At 39.2% G+C, this 19,934-nt stretch overlaps 2 protein-coding genes across 2 annotated transcripts; both read left to right on the top strand.

Annotated features, from left to right (window-relative positions):
- The first annotated feature begins 585 nt into the window (after positions 1 to 585).
- LOC147150314 (uncharacterized) lies at positions 586 to 7,106 on the top strand. The gene is made up of 2 exons (XM_086025503.1): positions 586 to 1,099; positions 6,023 to 7,106. Exons 1-2 carry the CDS (start codon positions 904 to 906, stop codon positions 7,069 to 7,071), a joined length of 1,245 nt encoding a protein of 414 aa, XP_085881629.1. The 5' UTR covers positions 586 to 903; the 3' UTR covers positions 7,072 to 7,106.
- Positions 7,107 to 8,223: 1,117 nt separating this feature from the next.
- On the top strand, positions 8,224 to 15,748 carry LOC147150315 (uncharacterized). The gene is made up of 2 exons (XM_086025487.1): positions 8,224 to 9,175; positions 14,006 to 15,748. Exons 1-2 carry the CDS (start codon positions 9,049 to 9,051, stop codon positions 15,340 to 15,342), a joined length of 1,464 nt encoding a protein of 487 aa, XP_085881613.1. The 5' UTR covers positions 8,224 to 9,048; the 3' UTR covers positions 15,343 to 15,748.
- The last annotated feature ends 4,186 nt before the right edge of the window (positions 15,749 to 19,934 follow it).

Here is a 19,934-nt window from a genome sequence, read left to right on the forward strand (position 1 = left end):
GTTTCACAGTACTATGCCCATAAGGGAGTACACATACAGTAGAATGTAAAACCCACGGGTGATGGGTGATGTGGGCCGCTGAAAACAGTGAAAAAAAGTGAGTAAGTGACACCCCCCACAGAAATGTTTATAATTGCCAATCTTAGTGATAATAATATCCTTGAAAATAATGCCTTAAATATGTTTGAGCGGTTCAACGGAGCAAAAACATACAAACGTAACGTGAATGACACGCGTCAATGACGTTAGTCATCTTTAATTGCCGTCGCCATGAAATGACTTCAAAGACTACTGTCTCATTTCTCCATCTGTCTTATTTCTCCATCTCTCTTGCTCGCCTCGCTCTTTTTTTTTATCAAATGTTTCAACAAATTGTCATTGTCAGAAGTCATCAAAAATGGGAAAACAAAAGTTTGTTAAACAGTCACAACAAAATATTGCCTTAAATCAAAATAAGACAAGAATGCTTCAAGAGCAAGGGCATTCTCGCCTCGCCCCTCTGGTCTCCTCGATGGAATCGCCGGTGGGCGTGTCAAGGACCTAGAAGACTACATAAAGAAATTAGATTTGGCCTTAGTGGGCGGAGTGAGTTTGCAAACGTGGCGTCACAACGAAACCTCAAAACGTTACATGGTACATGGGTCGACCTGCTGTTTCACTAAACACGTTTTTCTGGATTACAACTGAACGCACTGAAGTCTTAAAACAGTACGTTACTTTACTACTTTACTAGACTAAAACATCACCGCCAACATCACAAACTCGTCGTGGTGGCGCACATTGAAGCTTCTGGAGATAGCTTAGCTCAGCTTGCTAGTTCCAACAAAGCGACACGGAAGTGTTCAGCACGTCGCTAAGCAGAGCTCAAGTGCCAGTGCAAAGTACTGTGATTATCGTGTGAAAATGTGTAAAGTTGAAATTCTGAGGGCATTGCTGAATCAGCGACTAAATGCTGCTCTTGAGGAAGTAATTGTAGTGTTTGAAGGAACAATAGCAGAATACGAAGAGGAACTTTCTCGAGCCAAACAGGAGAACGAGCGACAACGTCAACTACTGGACGCTGTTTTCAAGAAGCCCCAAGATGAAATACACGGTGCAGGTGTGTTCATCCTTGTCACCTCTTTCTCTCAGTTAATTTGTTTCATTTTTTAAACAGTATTCCTGTTGGTCAGGGGCACAGATGAGATGGAACTGCGGGTGACCAAGCTTTTAAAAAATAACATGCACAATATTTCACTAAAATGCATTATAGAATTCTTATTTGAAATGATATTCAACATTGGTTATATACACTACTGCAAAAATGGAGAAAGAGCAAGCGCGATTTGCGGTAGTGGCAGCGGTCGAGACAGCCTTTACGTCACTTCCGCTAATTCCGAGACCGCTTTTTTTTGTATTGTAATCTTTATTTAGCCAAACAAGTACAAAACAGTGTGTGTTAGTTAAGCATACTAATGTACAACATAGTAGAAAAAAATAATGCCAGGGGTTTCATATACATTCGAATAAATTAAAAGTTTTACATAGTCTTCAGAGCCTTTACGTAACTAGTCTTTTAATAGTTTAACATAGGAAACGGTATCAATATGAAAGTGTGAAAAAGTCGGTTCGTGATTGCTATACTTGCATTTATGCATAAAATATTTAGCCCTAAGTATCAGCAAATTAATTATGAAAAAAAGCATCTTCGTTAGTACACTTCAGAAAAAAAAAAACCAAACAATATTTTCCCACTTTAAAGAAATGTCTGTATAAAGAAACAAACTGACACATTTACTGAAGTCCTTCCAAAATGTCCAAGAGTATGAGCAGATCCAAAACAGGTGTTGTACTGTCTCTGGGTGGTTTCCACAAAAAGTGCAACTCACATCAATGTCCCTTTTAAACGTAGTCATGTAATGGTTGGCTGGATAATATTTGTGCAATATTTTAAAAGTCACTTCTTTCATCTTATTAGTGATCAAATATTTATTTGGAATGGACCAGACCCTTTTCCAACTGATAGTTGTTATAAATTGGTTCCAATATGACACAACATGTGAAATGGATACAACATTTTTCTGGAACAGAGCACGAATCTTTTTGTTGAATTTTTTTTGTTGCATCAAACAAACATTACCAATCTCTGTCTGCAAAATACTGGTGAGAGAAACAGGATAGTGTGGTAGGGAGTTATTTCTGAAGAGCATTTTAACTCCAGTAGGTATTGCATCAAATAGAACGGCATGTTGTTTTGGTGCAATTGGATAATTATAAGCATTTAAGAATTCTGAATAAGACATGAGTTGTCCATTCCTGTCAAATAACTGCCCAACCAGAAGCACCCTTTCTCCACCCAGGTAGGGAAATAAAGTGATTTGTTTTTATACAAAATGTATTTGTTGTTCCATATTATGTATTTATGGAGTGAAAATTTGTGTTTGTAAACAAGAGACCTTGCCAATAAAACCTGCCTATGGAAAAAAGAGACTTTAACTGGAATCTTATCTACGTTGTAATTGCAACTTAAAATAAAGTTCAAGCCACCAAATTTAGCAAAAATATATTGAGGAATAAAATTCCAAATAGAAACTGGGTTTTTAATAAAGTGTTTAGCCCAATTGACTTTAAATGTATTATGTAAAGTGGTGAAATCTAACACATTGAGGCTCCCAGACTTGTAGTTATTCATTATAACACTCTTTCTGATGTAATGTGTGTGTTTTTTCCAAATAAAGTTAAAAAGCATGCAATCGATATCCTTACAAACTTTGTTATCCACATGAAGTGAGAGAGCAGCATAAGTTAAGCGAGATAAACCTTTCGCCGTAGAAAGTAAAACTCTACCTTTCAAAGTTAAATCTCTTTGTAGCCATTGATTTAATTTAGTTTGTGTTTTCTTAATTAATGGAAGGAAATTTGCGAGCATTCTTATTTTTTCATCTTTACAAACGACAAGCCCTAAATAAGTTGCTTCTGTTTGGATCTTAATGTTAGAAATACTGGGTTCAATACATTCTTTAACCAGGAAGAGTTGGCATTTATTTACATTTAGCGTCAAGCCTGAAGTCTTAGAGTATTCACTTATGATACAAACAGCAATAGGTACCTGACTGGTGTTTTTAAGAAAAATTGTAACCTCTCTATCAGAAATTTGTAATCCTTGAAGAGTACTATTAAAGGTATGAGATGCCAAAATTTGAGTACTGAGTAAAAACAAATAAGGTGAAATGGGGCAGCCTTGACATATACCACGCTTAACACTAAACCTCTGTGTCGTGCCATTTTTCATCGTAATAGAGCTATTTGCATTAGTGTATAAAGCTTTAACACTGTTGCAAAAATAATCCCCAAAGCCACATTTTTTTAAGAGATAGAAATATAAAGTCATGCTCAATTGTGTCGAATGCTTTGTAAAAGTCTAAAAAGAGGATAAACGCATCATCGAGAACTAGGTCAGAGTAGTCGAGAATATCTAAGACAAGCCTTACATTATTAGAGATATGTCTGTTCTTCTTAAAGCCAGATTGCGTCTCATCTATAATTGTGTCTATTACATCTTTTATTCTTTTCGCGAGTATCAAAGCCATAACTTTATAATCATTATTCAGCAAACAAATAGGTCTCCAATTGTCAATATATAGCGTGTCTTTGTTGTGTTTAGGAATTAATGTTATGAGGCCTTGAGTAAGACTTGGGTAGGGGGGAACCATTCTCAATACCTTCCAAAAATACTTGTTATAGAAATGGAGCTAGCTGATCTGAAAAAAACTTTGTAGAACTCTGAAACCAAACCATCAGTTCCAGGTGATTTGTTATTTTTAAGAGAAGCAATGGATTTCACAACTTCCTCAACAGTAAGTGGAGTGTCACAGAGAAGTCTATCAGAGGATTCTATGATTTTTGTATTTCTCACTGAGTCCAGAAAGAGTGGAGGGCTCTCTGAATTATAGTTTGAGCCATACAAATTTGCGTAGAAGTCACCACAGAACCTAGAAAGTGTTTTTGCATTATTTGTGATTGTACCATTGATATTTAACTCTTGGATTATGTTGATTTTTGAGTGATGTTTTTCCAGGTGAAAAAAATAAGCTCAGTTCTGCTCACCTTCCTCAAGCCATTTTTTCCTGGACCTGACAATAAAGTCTATCCAGTTTATGTTGGAGTTGTCTTAGTAGTAATTTATCTTCTTCAGGGACCTGTTCTGAGGGTTGTTGGTAGATTGAGGTAATTTGAATTATTAATTTTTCTTCTGTTACTACCTTGGCTTTTGCCAATTTAGCTCCATAATTTCTTAAAAATGTACCTGCCTCAAACTTAAACAATTCCCAGTTTGCATCATATATGCCCTCACTTACAGCCTTGTTAAAAAATATATGAATCAGTTTTGTAACTTCAGATTTTACTGCAAAATGCGTTAAAAGGGCCGCTCGGTGGTCGACTGGTTAGCACGTCCGCCTCACAGTTCAGAGGTTGTGGGTTCGATCCCGGCTCCGGCCTCCCTGTGTGGAGTTTGCATGTTCTCCCCGTGCCTGCGTGGGTTTTCTCCGGGTACTCCGGTTTCCTCCCACATTCCAAAAACATGCATGACAGGTTAATTGAACACTCTAAATTACCCCTAGGTGTGATTGTGAGTGCGAATGTTTGTTTGTCTCTGTGTCCCCGCGACCCTTGTGAGGATAAGCGGTATGGATAATGGATGGATGCTTTAAAAGAGAACTATTTAAGTTCCAATATGATGATCTTTGAGGATTGTAGTTTAATGTATATTGCCCTATGGTCAGTAAGCGGTGTTGTAAGGATATCAACCGTAACTCTGTCTTCAGGCCAGTTGTTAGATATCAACCAGAAATCAATGCGTGACTGTCTAGAACCTGAGCCACAGGTGCTTCTACTCAACCGGCAGGTAAACAAACTCAGTTGATTAGAAGCACCTGCGGCACAAGACATATTGCTGCAGGATTTTACTTTTTGGACCTGAATTTCCCATCTCTGATTATGTGTTGTCTTTATACACTCCTTGTCCCATCATGCATTCACTCTTCTCCTCTTAGATACAACCCTACAACAGATTAAGGTGCTTCATCCCTAATTCTATATACATTCAGATCCATGTAGTATTGTTTTACATTGCAGTGTTTTAAAGGGATTTATTTTTGGTCATTTCGAAAGGTTCATATGCTACATATCGCTGTTCAGTTCTTTATTTCTCGACTATCCAAGATTTATTTGGTACTTAATTTAGTGCTTTATAGCGGTTGGTTGTACATAGAAACACAAATGGCGGTGGAATAACGCACATGCTGTTGAACAAAATGATCAACTATTATATCTGTATTTGCAAGTAATCTCGATGTTAAACGCTTTAGGACCGAAGACGCTTCACACACAACAGTAAAGTAAAAAAACAACACAATAATAGTCAAACCAGTACAAGTAAGAAATTAAAAATGGAAAAAAAGTACAATAATAATATCCATCCAAACATCCATTATCTGAAGTGCTTGTCCTCAAGAGGGTCCCACGTGCCGGAGGCTATGGAATCAGAAACTGTAGCAGCAGCAGGTCGACTGGAGTTCTGAGATAAAGTGGGAATGCAGGTGCAGGCAGCTGCCACAGTATCTTAGTCTTCAGGTCCAAAGAGACTTGCACGATCAATAAATACATAATATGTGTATTCCAGTTCCTAGAAAGCGACTTGTGTTTGTTGTGCCTGCTGGGCAATTCAGTTTGCATTCAAACTGATCTACTGAGAATGACCAGCCTATCACAACACCATACCCAGACACAACCAAATCGGTCGTGATACCAAGACTGACCTGTGAGAGGCAGCACAGTGCCACTGGAAGACTACTGAGATGAGCATCAGAGACACTACTGTGTGTGATGACTTTTAGATTGTGTCTTTTGTAGATACGTTCATTTCATTTCTCCCAAACATAACTAAAACACATCTAAAGAGTAATGCGCATCGCAACTTGTATCTAGATGGGAGAAAGCTTGACTTTACCAAACTATCTGTGTGTCTCCTTGTGTCCTGCAGATACCAGTGAAGATCTTCACCCTGAGCACCAGGAGCCAAAGCGCTCCTACATTAAAGAGGAAGAGGAGCCGGCGCACCCCCATGTTAAAGTGGAAGAGGAGAATGATATCACCAATTTGCCATTCACTATTGTCCCTGTAAGTAATGAAGACGATGACGACAAAGGTCAAAGTGAGGGGAAAATAGTGGCTGAGCCTTCAAGCAGCAGCTCTAGTCAACACATGCCAACAGAAGGTGATGGAGAACACCGTGGAGGTTCGCAAGCAGACAGCCTCCTAGCGCCACTATCAGATAGTGACGACACAACATCAACTGACACTGACGATGAACACTCTAAAGGTGATTTGACATATCACACTGACAACAAACGCTTGAAGTGCTCTCAATGTGGGAAAACCTTTGCCGCCAAGCATAACCTGAAACGGCACTTGAGAACGCACACAGGAGAGAAACCTTTTTCCTGTTCGGTCTGCACCTTAAGTTTCACTGATAGATCAGGATTGGTTGAACACACAAGAACACACAGTGGGGAGAAACCTTTTGTCTGCTCAGTTTGCGGAAAAACATTCACACAACGGGGAAGTTTAATTAAGCACACAAGAACACACACAGGAGATAAACCCTTTACATGCTCGGTGTGCAACTTAAGTTTCGGGAATCGTTCGAGTTTGAGAACACACACAAGAACACACACCGGGGAGAAGCCTTTTGTCTGCTCAGTTTGTGGTAAGAGATTCTCTGTAAAGGGAAATTTAAGATCACACACAAGAACACATACTGGAGAGAAACCTTTTACCTGCTCAGTCTGTAACATAAGTTTTAGGTATCGTACAGGATTGATTCAACACACGAGAACACACACGGGTGAGAGACCATTTTGCTGCTTAGTTTGTGGCCAGAGATTTTCTCAAAAGCAGAATTTAATTTCACACACAAGAATACACACTGGTGAGAAACCGTTCAGTTGCAGTGTATGTGACAAAAAATTCTATGTTAAGTATCATGTTAAAAGACACAAGTGTTCTGGTGCGAAGGGCAGCGATCAATAAAACTGCAAGAGTTTAAGCAAACTGAAAAGAAACTATTTCACAAAGTCATCTAGTTTGATTGCGTGTGGCAATGATGGAAAAGTGACTATATGATCCTGAATTTAAAAAAACAAGAACATTTACACAGTGATCAGTGTAAATCACATTCATTGATTTACTGGCATGAATGTCTTTGTACAGTGCTGTGGCTGCAAAATAGTTGCTGTTTACGGCAGCCTTGAACCATCCTATCTTCTTGCTGAACATCCAAATTGATTTCATTTTAGGCCGAGTACATTGGCTTGCGCCGAGTGAAAATCCACGCATATATGGCGCCCATTGAATTGTATTGGGGAAAAATACATTAAGTAACGCTAACACTAAATATGTGTTTTCCACAAAAAAATGGGTTGGAAAAAAACATGAATATGCAAATCCACGGGTGCCGAACCGCGACTACAAGGGTGTCTGCTATACACACTGTTTGTGTTATTTTGTATAGACATGGTATAATATAGTTGCAATGGTCTTCTTTCTAGTCATGTATTAAATTATTGCGACTGTTGTTATTATTGTGGCTTTTGGTGACACGATACCTCGACAGTCACGAGTGTAAATGCAACAAAGAATGCTGGAAACGCCCCCCTCCAATTCTCTAATGGCGTGTCGAGAAGCGCGGCCGATAACACAAAAATGACAAATTCTGTGGAAAAGGCCACAAAGTGATTAATCCTTTGAGAGAAATATGTTTATCGTTATTAAGTGTCATATCAATTAACTAATTTGCATGTATTGGTATGATGTACGTGAGAAATTTAGTTCACGTAATTTGAACGTCTCCGAAGCCTGATAATGATCCTGATCATTTGAATGAGGTGTGTTGCAGCAGAGAGATGAAAACATGCAGGATAGGTGCCCTCGATAACCGGAGTGGGTGACCTCTACAAAGTGCAAACTATAGACGGCATAACAAACACGTGCTCCTGTATCTACTATGTAGCCTTGTGAGTCATAAAGCAGGAGCATCACTACTGTAAAAACGTACAGAAATAAAGGACAAGACGTTCAAAAAGCCGAGTTGTTTCGGTAGCACTCCCTGGTGGTTAGTTTATCAATGGAATACTGTATAATTTTAAATACTGTAGGCGCCTCTAGATCCAGGCTAATTTTTTGACAAAAGGAAATGTGACAAATTCAAAATGAATACATTCGGTATCCATGCGTGCGTTTGCAAGTGGCTTAAAAATGAAGAGTTATTAGAAATAGTAGGTTGTCTACATACATTGAAATTAATGTTCCTTGTAGTAGTTTAAAAAATGAACAGAACAATCAATGAAGCTGATAGCAAACAATCAAATACAACAATCATTTTTTTGCAGAATCTTGATTAACACTTTGATTCATAAACATTTAAAAACACAACATTTGTGTAAAACAAAATGTATAAACATCAATGTACAAAGAACAGCCCCCAAAAACAAAGCAAGCAGGAACAATATAAGGCACAGTAAACTTTTATTCGAGATTGAGTAGAGATAATTCACGAAGCAATTGTGGCGTACAAATACTTTTCTTGTTCTTAGTGAAGTTTAGAATTCTTACTTAGAGACTAAAATTTATGATTAAAGCTCAATCACATAGGCGTGAATTACCTTATTCGTGATCCTGACGCGTAGTTTGTCCAAGTGGCGTTGCCGTCTCACTTCTGCTACCGTTCTACTTCCGTATACGTTTTGTGTTTCAACACGAGCTTCACTTAATGATCCTTCTCCAATTCATACAGAATGGACTTAAACTTTGACACAGAACGGCCCATCACTACTTCACTGGAGTAAAACATAATTAAGTGAATCTTCAAATCAGTATAAACTGGTCTCGGTGTACTTTTTAGCTTCTCTCGATAGGTTACTTTGCTAGCTGCGAACCAAGCGACGCATTTGTTAGCGCGTCGCTACGCAAAGATCGCGTGGGTGCAAAGTGTTGGTCATTCGTGTGAGCATGTGTACGAAAAGTGTGAACGATAACTACGAGGACGATCTTTGTCGGACAAAAGAAGAGAACGAGCAACAACGTCAACTACTGGACGTTGTTTTCAAGAAACCTCACGTTGTGTTACACAGAGCAGGTTTGTTAACTTTTTACTTTCAACTGTTTAGTTAATACTTTCTAATCGAACACCATAACTGTTTTTTTTTTGCAATGGAGTATTCATTCGTTGGGTTGAACATGCGTAATTGTGTTGTCATTTTGATGTTTTTGGAATGCAGTACAGAGGCCAAATCTCATATCTTTGTTTCCTCGGTATTCGCTTTACATGTTTGCGCCTTCCACCCTCGAACAGCTCCAGGATTGTTTTCGCCTCCCGGGGCAAAAGGGGGGCTTGATTGATGCATAGGTGAGCTTAGAAAAGAATATCTAATAAAAGAGAAAGAGCAAGCGAGATGTGCTGCAGTGGCAGCGATCGAGGTAGCCTTACGTCACTTCCGCTAATACCACGACCGCTGCCTCAATCGAGGCAGCTGCCAGTACATCACTTCCGCTTATACGACGACCGCTGCCACAATCGAGGCAGCTGCCTTTGCATTTCTTCAATCGAGGCAGCTGCCTTTGCATTTCCTCCCTCTACCGGGAGATTTCGCAATTCCATGCTACCTACTACTGCTACCTTTTCCTCTTTCCACGGCATCAAACGTTTTTATGAACGGCTTCTTTTTGTTCGTATGTGTTTATAAACTAATTATTTTTGTTAGTGCTCAGCATACCCGAAAAAAATAGTAATATTCCCCTTTCGTCAAACTTTTTTGACAGGTTTGCAGTCTGGAAGTAACAATCGTGACGTCATTTTGTAGTCCATAAGCCCGCCTTTTTATGGCATCATATCCGGTGCAAATGCCCCCTTTAATGATGTAATTTTGTAGTTAATAAATCTCACCCGCTAACCCCGCCCCTTTGTAATCTATAAGCCCCACCCCTGACCACGCCCCCATGTGGTGCATAAGTCCCGCCCCTAACTGCGCTTTGATGACGTCATGTTGTAGTCCATAAGCCACATTCCTAGACCCGCTTTGTTTCCTGTCTGCCATTTTGGCACTTCCTAGTCCCCCCCCCCTTTAAGACGTAGTTTGTGATTAATGCCCCCTTCCGGTATGCCCAAATATGGACATTATGCTTCCGCCACGTTCAAGACATGCCCTGCATGTTTTGAGCAGTGATGTCACCCCGGTCAAGTCCAGGCCTGTCCTGGCTGCCGCCATCTTTTCCGGCATGCCCAAATATGGGCATGGATGAGATCATACTTCCGCCTCGTTCAAGACATGTACAGACATGTTTTTAGGCTGCCGCCATCTTTTCCGGCATGCCCAAATATGGATGGATGAGATCATACTTCCGCCTGTAACATGAAACAAATTGTATAGCCCTGGGGTAGATGTCCAGGCTTGTACAGACATGTTTTTAGGCTGCCGCCATCTTTTCCGGCATGCCCAAATATGGCCATGGATGAGATCACACTTCCGCCTCATTCAAGACATGCACAGACATGTCCTGGCTGCCGCCATCTTTTCCGGTATGACCAAATATGGGCATGGATGAGATCATACTTCCGCCTGTAACATGAAACTCAGTGTATAGCCTGGGGTAGATGTCCAGGCTTGTTCAGACATGTTTTTAGACCCTCCCCTCATCTATGGGGCGCTACCATACACTTGGGTCTAAACAGAAAGTAAAACAGATCTTCATGAAGGCATCATGATTGAGGGGACATGTATTTCTATTCATAAAGGCTGTGGATCAAACGCTCATCAAAAATCAACGATTTATTTGGAAAGAAGACAACACCCGCCCACTGAATCGTTGACTCAAACCTGGTCTTTGTCCGCCCCTGCCGCTGGAATATGGGGTTACACATTTGCCTATGAAACAGCAGAACTACACCTGTCAAGTCAAGTCAAATTTATTTGTACACCTGTACATCATTTTGCATGCTTGGTTATGTTTTTTTTTTAATTGACTGAGAATCGTAACCCTTATTGTTCTACTACACTTTGTTAGGACGTTTCCCATACAATTATGAAGTGCCCACTTGATTGAATTCATCTTAGCGCAATACCACATCATCTACACATGTGCCTATGAAACACCTGAACTACACTTGTACACCATTTAGCATGCTTGGTTATGTTTTTTTTTAATGAGAATAGCAACCCTTATTGTTCTAATACAACATGTTAGGACGTTTCCCCATACAATCGTGAAGTGCCCACCTGATTGAATTCATCTTAACGTAATACCACATCATCTACACATGTACCTATGAAACACCTGAACTACACCTGTACACCATTGTGCATGCTTGATTATGTTTTTTAATGACTGAGAATAGCAACCCTTATTGTTCTAATACAGCTTGTTCGGGCATCTTTCATACAATCATCAGGTTAGTGTACAATTATGGCAACATAATTGTGAAAAGTCTAAGCGCAGGCCTCAGAAAAAAGAAGGCCTCTTCACATACCACGACACAAAAATGTAGCCCCCACCTTTGCTAGGATGCCGTCTCTGTGTGTTAGGAGCAAAAACAGTCAGACCATCTCGTGTGCATGTGTGTGTGTGTGTGTGTGTGTGTGTGTGTGTGTGTGTGTGTGTGTGTGTGTGTGTGACGCACCTCACTCAGGTGTCTATGGGCTCCCCAGAAATGTGTGCGCGTATGATAAGTCTTACAAAGAGGTGCTTTGTTCATCAGTGGTTATACTTTCGCTTCCACGTTGTTAATTTGGAAATTAGCCTTGGAAAAATGTGTGGGTGTAGGCCTATACTGATTTTTATCTTGTCAGGATGGGTGAGAAAACCCAATATTCCAAATAACCCATGACCTTTGAAATCGTAAATTAAGAGTCAAATGCAGAGAGGTATGAACGATATGAACGGAGTGGCACGAGCAGAAGAAAAATCTCAGTGGAGCACCATCTCAAAGAAACTCAGAGACAAACAGACCATAAAAAATGGACAGTAAGTACATACTTTCAAATACTTCTCCTAGTTTCATGACTAACACGAGTTTATGTCATCTAAATGTGATCTTGTTTTACATTTAACTGAACGCGCATGAATAACACTTGTACATGTTGTCATTAGCTATTGTTTTAGGATTTTAGCTATCCATGCATTCATGAATAACACTAGTTTATGTTATCTATTTGTTTTAGGATTTTAGCCGTCCATGCATTCTTGGATAACAATCTGTGGAATCATTATACCTGTTTCAGATGTAACTATGTCTTTGTGCATATTCATGAAAATGCCCAATAGAACATTAAGTTATGCCATCTATATATCTCTGTATTTTTTATATACAATACTTTGGTATGATGTTTATAAACATCCAAGTTCTCCAAGTTAGATCATATGCACATAGCACGTATTGTAACTAGATGACGTGTAAATGTTTGACCTGTGTTCTTCAATGGGAGTGATTTCAATCCGTGTAGAGTTAGTAAATACAGTGCAGCTCAAACGCTGATAAACAGCACAGCTAGCAACAAGCTTTTGAGGACATGTGTTAATGAACATGCACATGTAAATATGCAAGATTATAGCCAAAGGCTAATTTACATCTTTAGTCCCTTCGGCAGGTTGATGTTAAAAAACCCAAGCTAAAATGAACAGGGCAACAGTAGATAAAAAACACAGGACACAGACAAACTTGACAAATTTGAGATACATGCAATCTAGGCAGTGTTGTGTGTGTGTTTCATGAAGTATCTCGGTACATATAAGAATAGTTAGACAACTTTTAAGAAAATAGGTGGCTACATCTAGAAATGTTAAATTCACATTGAGTTCACAAGAATTACTTGAGTACATCCAGAAGTGTTAAGTACAAATTGCACATGAACAGGTGGAACATATTTTGTTATATCTAGGTTTTTGGGATTACCTTTACCTTTTTACCCTTAACTGATTTAAAGATATTAAGGGAATTTTCAAAAAATATTGTTTGATAGAAATAAAAAAACATCTAAAAATGACAAGTCAAGGCACTTTGGACGAATGCAAAACACCAGTCCATGGACCCGCCTGGGAATAAACTCACCCTACTTGGAAACCAAACAATTCTCTACCGTTCATACCTCTCTGCATTTGACTCTTAATTTACGATTTGAAAGGTCATGGGTTATTTGGAATATTGGGTTTTCTCACCCATCCTGACGAGATAAAAATCTGTATAGGCCTACACCCAAACATTTTTCCAAGGCTAACTTCCTAACTAACAACGTGAAAGCGAAAGTATAACCACTGATGAACAAAGCACCTCTTTGTAAGACTTATCATATGCGCACACATTTCTGGGGAGCCCATAGACACCTGAGTGAGGCCCTTCTGCCTGCATTTTAATGATGCTTGCATACATCCAAAAAAAGGATGGGCACATTTTGTCAATTGTAGAAATTGTTGACATACTGTTTTGCGCTGAACACCAGCCTCTTAACCTAATTGATGAGAGAAAAAAAAAACTGACATGCAGGAAGAAAGTGAAAAAAGGAGAGCCATTAAGCAAAGAGTTGCTGAAGCTCTTTCCTGAAATGCACACATTTGCAAATGAGCCTTGGGGCTTTAATTCATTCAAAATGGTCTTAAAAAGGGCAGCGGTCACATATATGAAAGTCATGAGTAAGTTTCAAGTCTTTAGATTTCCAGCAAGTAACTGCAGCAAAAATCGCACAAGTTCCAAAATATTTGAAGTTGAGTCTTGTCATTAATTGGGTTAAGCAAAAAAAAAACTCAATTTGAATCATAAGTTTCAGCAAAGCAAGTCCTGAGTCCTAAAACTTAAATCTGACTGAGTCAAGTCATGTGACTCGAGTCCCCCAACTCTTGAGCAGTTAAATACGGTCCTGCACAAACCCTGTTTGAATTTCATAATCGTACCTGTTCTTGACATTTTCACATCTTGCAGTCATCCTTGAAGATCGTCATGCTGAGCAGCAGGTGCAAGACACCTACTGGAACGCGGAAGAGAAGCTGGTACCCCACATCATTAAAGAGGAAGAGGGCCCAGAGCTCCCATGCATTGACAAAGATGCGAATGAGGCGCCCCGCGACATTAAAGAAGAAGAGGAGGAGGCTGATATCACCAAGTTGCCCATTAATTGTGTCATTGTGAAGATTAAAGGTGATGATGATGATGATGATGAAGAAGGTGAAGGTGATGGAGATCACTGTGGAGGATCACAAGCAGACAGCTTAGCTCCACTATCAGATAGTGACAACGCAACGTCACACTCACCTGACACTGATGACGAACGCGCTAAAGGGGATGTGACATGTCACACTGATGGCAAACGCTGGGAATGTTCTCAGTGTGCGAAAAGCTTTGATGCCAAGTATACTTTGAAAGTACACATGAGAACGCACACTGGTGAAAAACCCTATTCTTGCTCAGTCTGCACCTTAAGTTTCAGTGTTCGTTCCTCATTGGTTAATCACATGAGAACACACACTGGGGAGAAACGTTTCACCTGCTCTGTCTGTGGTAACAGATTTACTCAGAAAGGGCAACTGACAACGCACACAAGAATTCACACTGGCGAGAAACCTTACGCCTGCTCAGTCTGCAATGTAACTTTCAGTCTTAGTTCGTCGTTGGTTAAACACATGAGAATACACACGGGAGAGAAACCTTATGCTTGCTCAGTCTGCAACGTAAGTTTCAGTATTCGATCAGGATTGGTTCGCCACTCAAGAACGCACACGGGGGAGAAACCTTTTGCCTGTTCACTGTGTGGTAAAAGATTCACTATAAAGGGAAGCTTAAGAACACACACAAGAACACACACTGGAGAGAAGCCTTTTGCCTGCTCGATCTGCAATGTAAGTTTTATTGACCACTCAGGTTTGCTTCAACACAAGAGAACACATACTGGTGAGAAACCTTTTGCCTGCTCAATTTGTGGTAAAACTTTCTCCCTTAAGGGAAATTTAACAACCCACACAAGAACACACACTGGAGAGAAACCTTTTGCTTGTTCAGCCTGCAACTTAAGTTTCACTAACCGCTCAGGCTTGCTCAAACACATGAAAACACACACTGGGAAAAAAGAGTTTCCCTGCTCAGTCTGTGGCCAAAGATTCTCTCAAAGAGGTACCATGACAAGACACTGTAAAAGACACACTGGTGAGAAACCATTCAGTTGCAGTGTGTGTGATAAAAGATTCTATGATAAGTATGAGATTAAGAAACACAAGTGTACTGTGGCAAATAAGACAGAAGCCAATGATGCTGCAGGGCTGTAAATGAACTGCGAGGAAACCTTCTGGCAAGTTTAGAAAGTTTTAAGGATTGTAGTAAGAAGAAAAATCAATATAAATACAATATATTAAAATTTAAAGTAGTCACAAAGTCATTACGAAGATTAGACATTAGATTTTAATCAAGTCCCAAATAAATATTACTGTTGCACCTTGAGGTCCATTAATGTAATTTCACATATTGCAATATATTATGCAAATCTTTTTGTTGTCACTTTTACAATCACATTTAAATTGTACTTACTTTATATTTCTTTCTTAAAATTAGAATGCCTTTTTAACAGTTTCCATTGAACAATTAATAATAACTATGATTGCTTGCTTAAATATGTTTAAGATTGCTTCTACTGGATACCAGAATTACCTCCTGTATCATTAAAGCATTATTTCCAACATGCGTTTGAGAGATTTCCCTTTTTTTTTTAAAGTGTTTTTTTAATTAAAGAATTTTTTTAATTTGCTTTATTTTATTGTAGTGCGTTCGATCAACACCCTGTCTTTTCATGTCATTCACGATTGTGAAATTATCAGTGGGAGTGAAATGGACCATACTTTATTCTGATTGCCTCAGTGTACTGTCTATACTGAAGTTGGATGAATGGGCTGCTCCCTCTAAGCGGTTTAGCAGGTTTGGCAGTTTACTGTTTATATTGTAATAGGCCACTCCCTCTAAATTGTGGGTCTTTGGGGCAAGTTTTTTTGGGAAAAATAAAGGAGAACAAATTTTTGATTGCACGGCATCGGCCCATAAGACACACGGGCCAAGCGGACATTTCCCTGATATTCTTGATGGCAAGTCCAACCATGCCCAATGCTAATATTTTGTCCTGGCTGTAATACCCACTTTTATAGCACATCCTAATAGAAGTATAAACAAAATCAAAACAATGTACTTTGGGCTTTACAGAATTATCATCAACTTTATGATAGAATACATTTTCTTTCATAAATGAAAAACGTTTTTTTGGGACACACTTGTCCAGCACTATACTATATATATTTATTTTCAGTTATTTAATCAACCGAGGTAAACGTGCCCAGAGGCGATCCTGGCTAGATTTGCGCCTAAGGGCAAACCTTCCCTTAAAAAAAAAAAAACGTTTTGCTGACCATAATTCAATAGATAATGACATTTTCTTTGCCATTGCTTTGCTTTTGTCTGCTATTTCATAGCTTACTTTTACCTCATACACTCATTCACTAGCTAACAGCCAATCCGAGTGATCAATTGTCACCGACGGCCGTCAATGGCTCATTGATTCAAATCAAATCACATATAAAAAGCACAATGACACAAACATTTCTTAATTCTTTAAAATTTAAACGTTGCTTTTTACTTATCTGTTTTCCTGGTTTTATTATTAATGAGTTGGGCAAGATATGTCATATTCTGGCAGAGAATCAAAGATTCTAAGAATACTGCGTTCATGTAAAATTGGCAGACGAAACAGATATTCATATGCAAATCACACAGTCAGCTGAGAAAGACACAAAGCCAAGGGCATAAAAGCATACATAAATACGTTAAGAGGCCCTGACAATGGTACCAAGAACACATATTAACAACATCTGTTTGACAGTCTAATGGCGGCCGGTGCAAATTACCTCCTAAATCTCTCAGTCCTACAATGCATGGAGAGGAAGCTGTCACTGCGATTGCTTCTCTGGGCCGCCACAGTGTCGTGCAGAGGATGGCTGCTGTTAATGAGGATAGACTTCCTCCTCCTCCTCATTCCACTCTCCACCAGTTCTCCTACAGAGTCCAGCTTCCTCCCCAACACTGACACACACTTCCTAACCACTTTATCGAAACACTTTCCCTCCACGTCTATCATGCTATTCCCCGAGCACACAACAGAAAAAAATACGGCACTGACCACAGCAGACTGATAAAAAAAAGGAACAGAATCTCATTGCACACATCAAAAGATTTTAACTTTCTGTGAAAGAAAAGTCTACTCTGTCCCTTTTTGTACTTTTTTTTTTATTTTTTTTTTTTTTACCGTTTCTCCTCTTCTTTTTTCTTCTTTTTCGAAACTGGGCATCTGATGGCTTCTTTGGTCTTTTACTTTGATCCATCATCTCCATTAGAGTCTCAACATCACAACATGACGGTATAACATGACCTTTCACTTTGTTTTTATGTATGTATGTATGTATGTATGTATGGATGGATGGATGTATGGATGTATGTATGGATGTGTGTGTGTGTGTGTACATGTATGTATGTATGGATGTATATAATTATTTATTTTGAGGGCGCTCGTGCGCTCTCACATATAGATTCCCTGGATCGCCGCCCACATTGCCAATAGCAAGAATTGGCCCAGAACATGCAATTACGTGCTGTAAACATTCATTCTAGTTTCATGGCGTGCTCAAGCTAGGAAATGGCTGCTGGCAGAAATGAAAAAAAGAAAAAAAAAAGAAAAAAAAGAAAAACAAACAACATTTCCATTGTTTACTTTATTGTAGAAATTTGATGGATGCACAGACATTCAATGACACTTATGATAAACACCCATCTACATCTACTGTATGACGGCTCTTCCAATTATACAGTTCCATCTCATTATATGTTATGCATTTCAGAAAGGACCAAGACCATTAAATCGATAAACATGAAATTAACTTTTAGAAATTTCAGAATCATCGATTGGTGTCACGCTGTTTCATCCCTCATGACTGCCCACTAGGTGGTGACAAAAGATCACATCAAGGTTCCAATAGAGTGACCGTGCATTCGACCACATTTAAAGCGGTAAAATATGGATGAAACGAAAACCCTATGACTCTAAGAGAAATACTCCACGACTTGGTTATTGCGTATGTTTCATTTACACAGTGTTAAGATATGTGCTCTCAAACAATGTCTTGCTACTCGGTGCAGCATAAAGAAAACAGGTCTAATGGGCGAAATGGGCGCCACTTCACACATCATAACGGATCTGAATAAGTTCCGTTTCTAGGCCGGGACACTGCGTGGAATTGGTGAAAAAATGTAATGGGGGAAACAATGGGCAATGGCACTAAGTCACGCTGAGACATTTCCTCTTTTCCGCAGGTCATCTCTGTGCAAGCAGCTACACCAGTGGTGCAATAGTCATCTTAAAGCAAGGACAGAATGTTCTTCAGCACGTTGATGGGACACAATTCCACATTAACAAACACTAGAGGTTGTATCATTTACACACTGTAAATTGTGACAATGATGCCAAATGTAAAAGGTGTTGTTGTGACATGCAAACGTGGCTGTGATATCATGCACTCTAAAACAGTTGGGTTGAAAATAACACCATTATGGGTGGGGCTGTGGTCAAATTGCTCATTAATTGTAGGCGATCCTGAACACGTTAGTTTTGTACTGATTACTCCAAAACAAATTGACAAAAGTTCAAATGCAAGCTAATATCATTTCCTGATTTAAAAAAATACATAAATTGAGCTTTTTATTGAAAAATAGACTGTGTCGGCTCTCTGATATCTTTAATATGTATGTCTACGGGGTTCTTCTACGCATTGCGACCATGGAGCGAAACATTGCTGCATGTTGGCTGTGGCACCGTACATAGCAGACTCCACTGTGCACTTTGAGTTGTTTTTCTGGCAGATTAGAAGGACTAAATGTCACTTTTGATATATTAGACAGACCACTGCACGTCAGCATCTGCAATAAATCTGTGACAAAACGTTTATATTATTGGTGATTTCAGATTTGAAAACACCAATATCTTCTGTGAAGCCACGTGCCAGTCACTGCCTCCGTGTGGCCGTGCTTGCTTGAAGCACAAAGGGAGCGATGACTCACATGGCTCTCGCAGCTGCTCTTCCCATGCATTTGAACAGGAAATGGGCAAATCCAGCTATTTTAATGATAAAGGCATTGAAATTATTGGATTGAAAAAGAAAATCAATCAAAAGCACAGACCAATGGCCCTGGACTGGCCACCAATCAATTGCAGGCGCACCAGAGTGTCAGATCTGGAAATTAAATTGCAATAAGCAATTCATAGGAGAGGCCAAGATGCAAAAGAACACACAGGGTATTACTTTAAAAGACACTTATGATTAAACGTCTGTGGTCAGAATCATTTAATCGGGATATAAAGAATGTTTATGCTTGGTTGGGTCAGGTTCAGCAATCCAAGCTTATCAAAATTCAATAAGGTCTGGAATGAAATTGTGCCAATAAAATACAAAGCAAACTACAGTTCAAACAAGACAAAGTAAATTGTGCTAGTGTGAAAGTATTCTATATTAGCTTAAGATCATCCACTTGCTATTACTTTTGAATAATTTACAAATGGAATGGACTTCATTAAAATAATATCCTCTGTATGGGAGGCATCATTGCTGACAGGCCATGAGCGGGTCCCTACTAATGATTAGACTTCAAAGACTGGTGATTAAAGATAGATCTCATTGGGACCCAAAGAAGCACAACATCCTATGGGAATTTCTCATCACCAACAAGAAGCTACGCACATATAGCAACCCGCACTACAAAGTAATAATTAAAATGATAGTTTTATGAGATTGATTTTAACACACTATACCTTACAAGTACTGTAGATATA

The sequence above is a fragment of the Filicampus tigris genome, chromosome 3 (assembly GCF_054856515.1).
Source record: "Filicampus tigris isolate MCC_2025a chromosome 3, RoL_Ftig_1.0, whole genome shotgun sequence".
NCBI classification, from domain to species: domain Eukaryota; kingdom Metazoa; phylum Chordata; class Actinopteri; order Syngnathiformes; family Syngnathidae; genus Filicampus; species Filicampus tigris.

What these genes read in the sequence shown, in the direction of transcription:
- LOC147150314 (XM_086025503.1), top strand. Translation starts at nt 904, where the DNA reads ATGTGTAAAGTTGAAATTCTGAGGGCATTGCTGAATCAGCGACTAAAT. An exon ending in AGATGAAATACACGGTGCAG is followed by an intron (nt 1,100 to 6,022) that starts GTGTGTTCATCC and finishes TGTGTCCTGCAG; the next exon opens with ATACCAGTGAAGATCTTCAC.
- LOC147150315 (XM_086025487.1), top strand. Translation starts at nt 9,049, where the DNA reads ATGTGTACGAAAAGTGTGAACGATAACTACGAGGACGATCTTTGTCGG. An exon ending in CGTTGTGTTACACAGAGCAG is followed by an intron (nt 9,176 to 14,005) that starts GTTTGTTAACTT and finishes CACATCTTGCAG; the next exon opens with TCATCCTTGAAGATCGTCAT.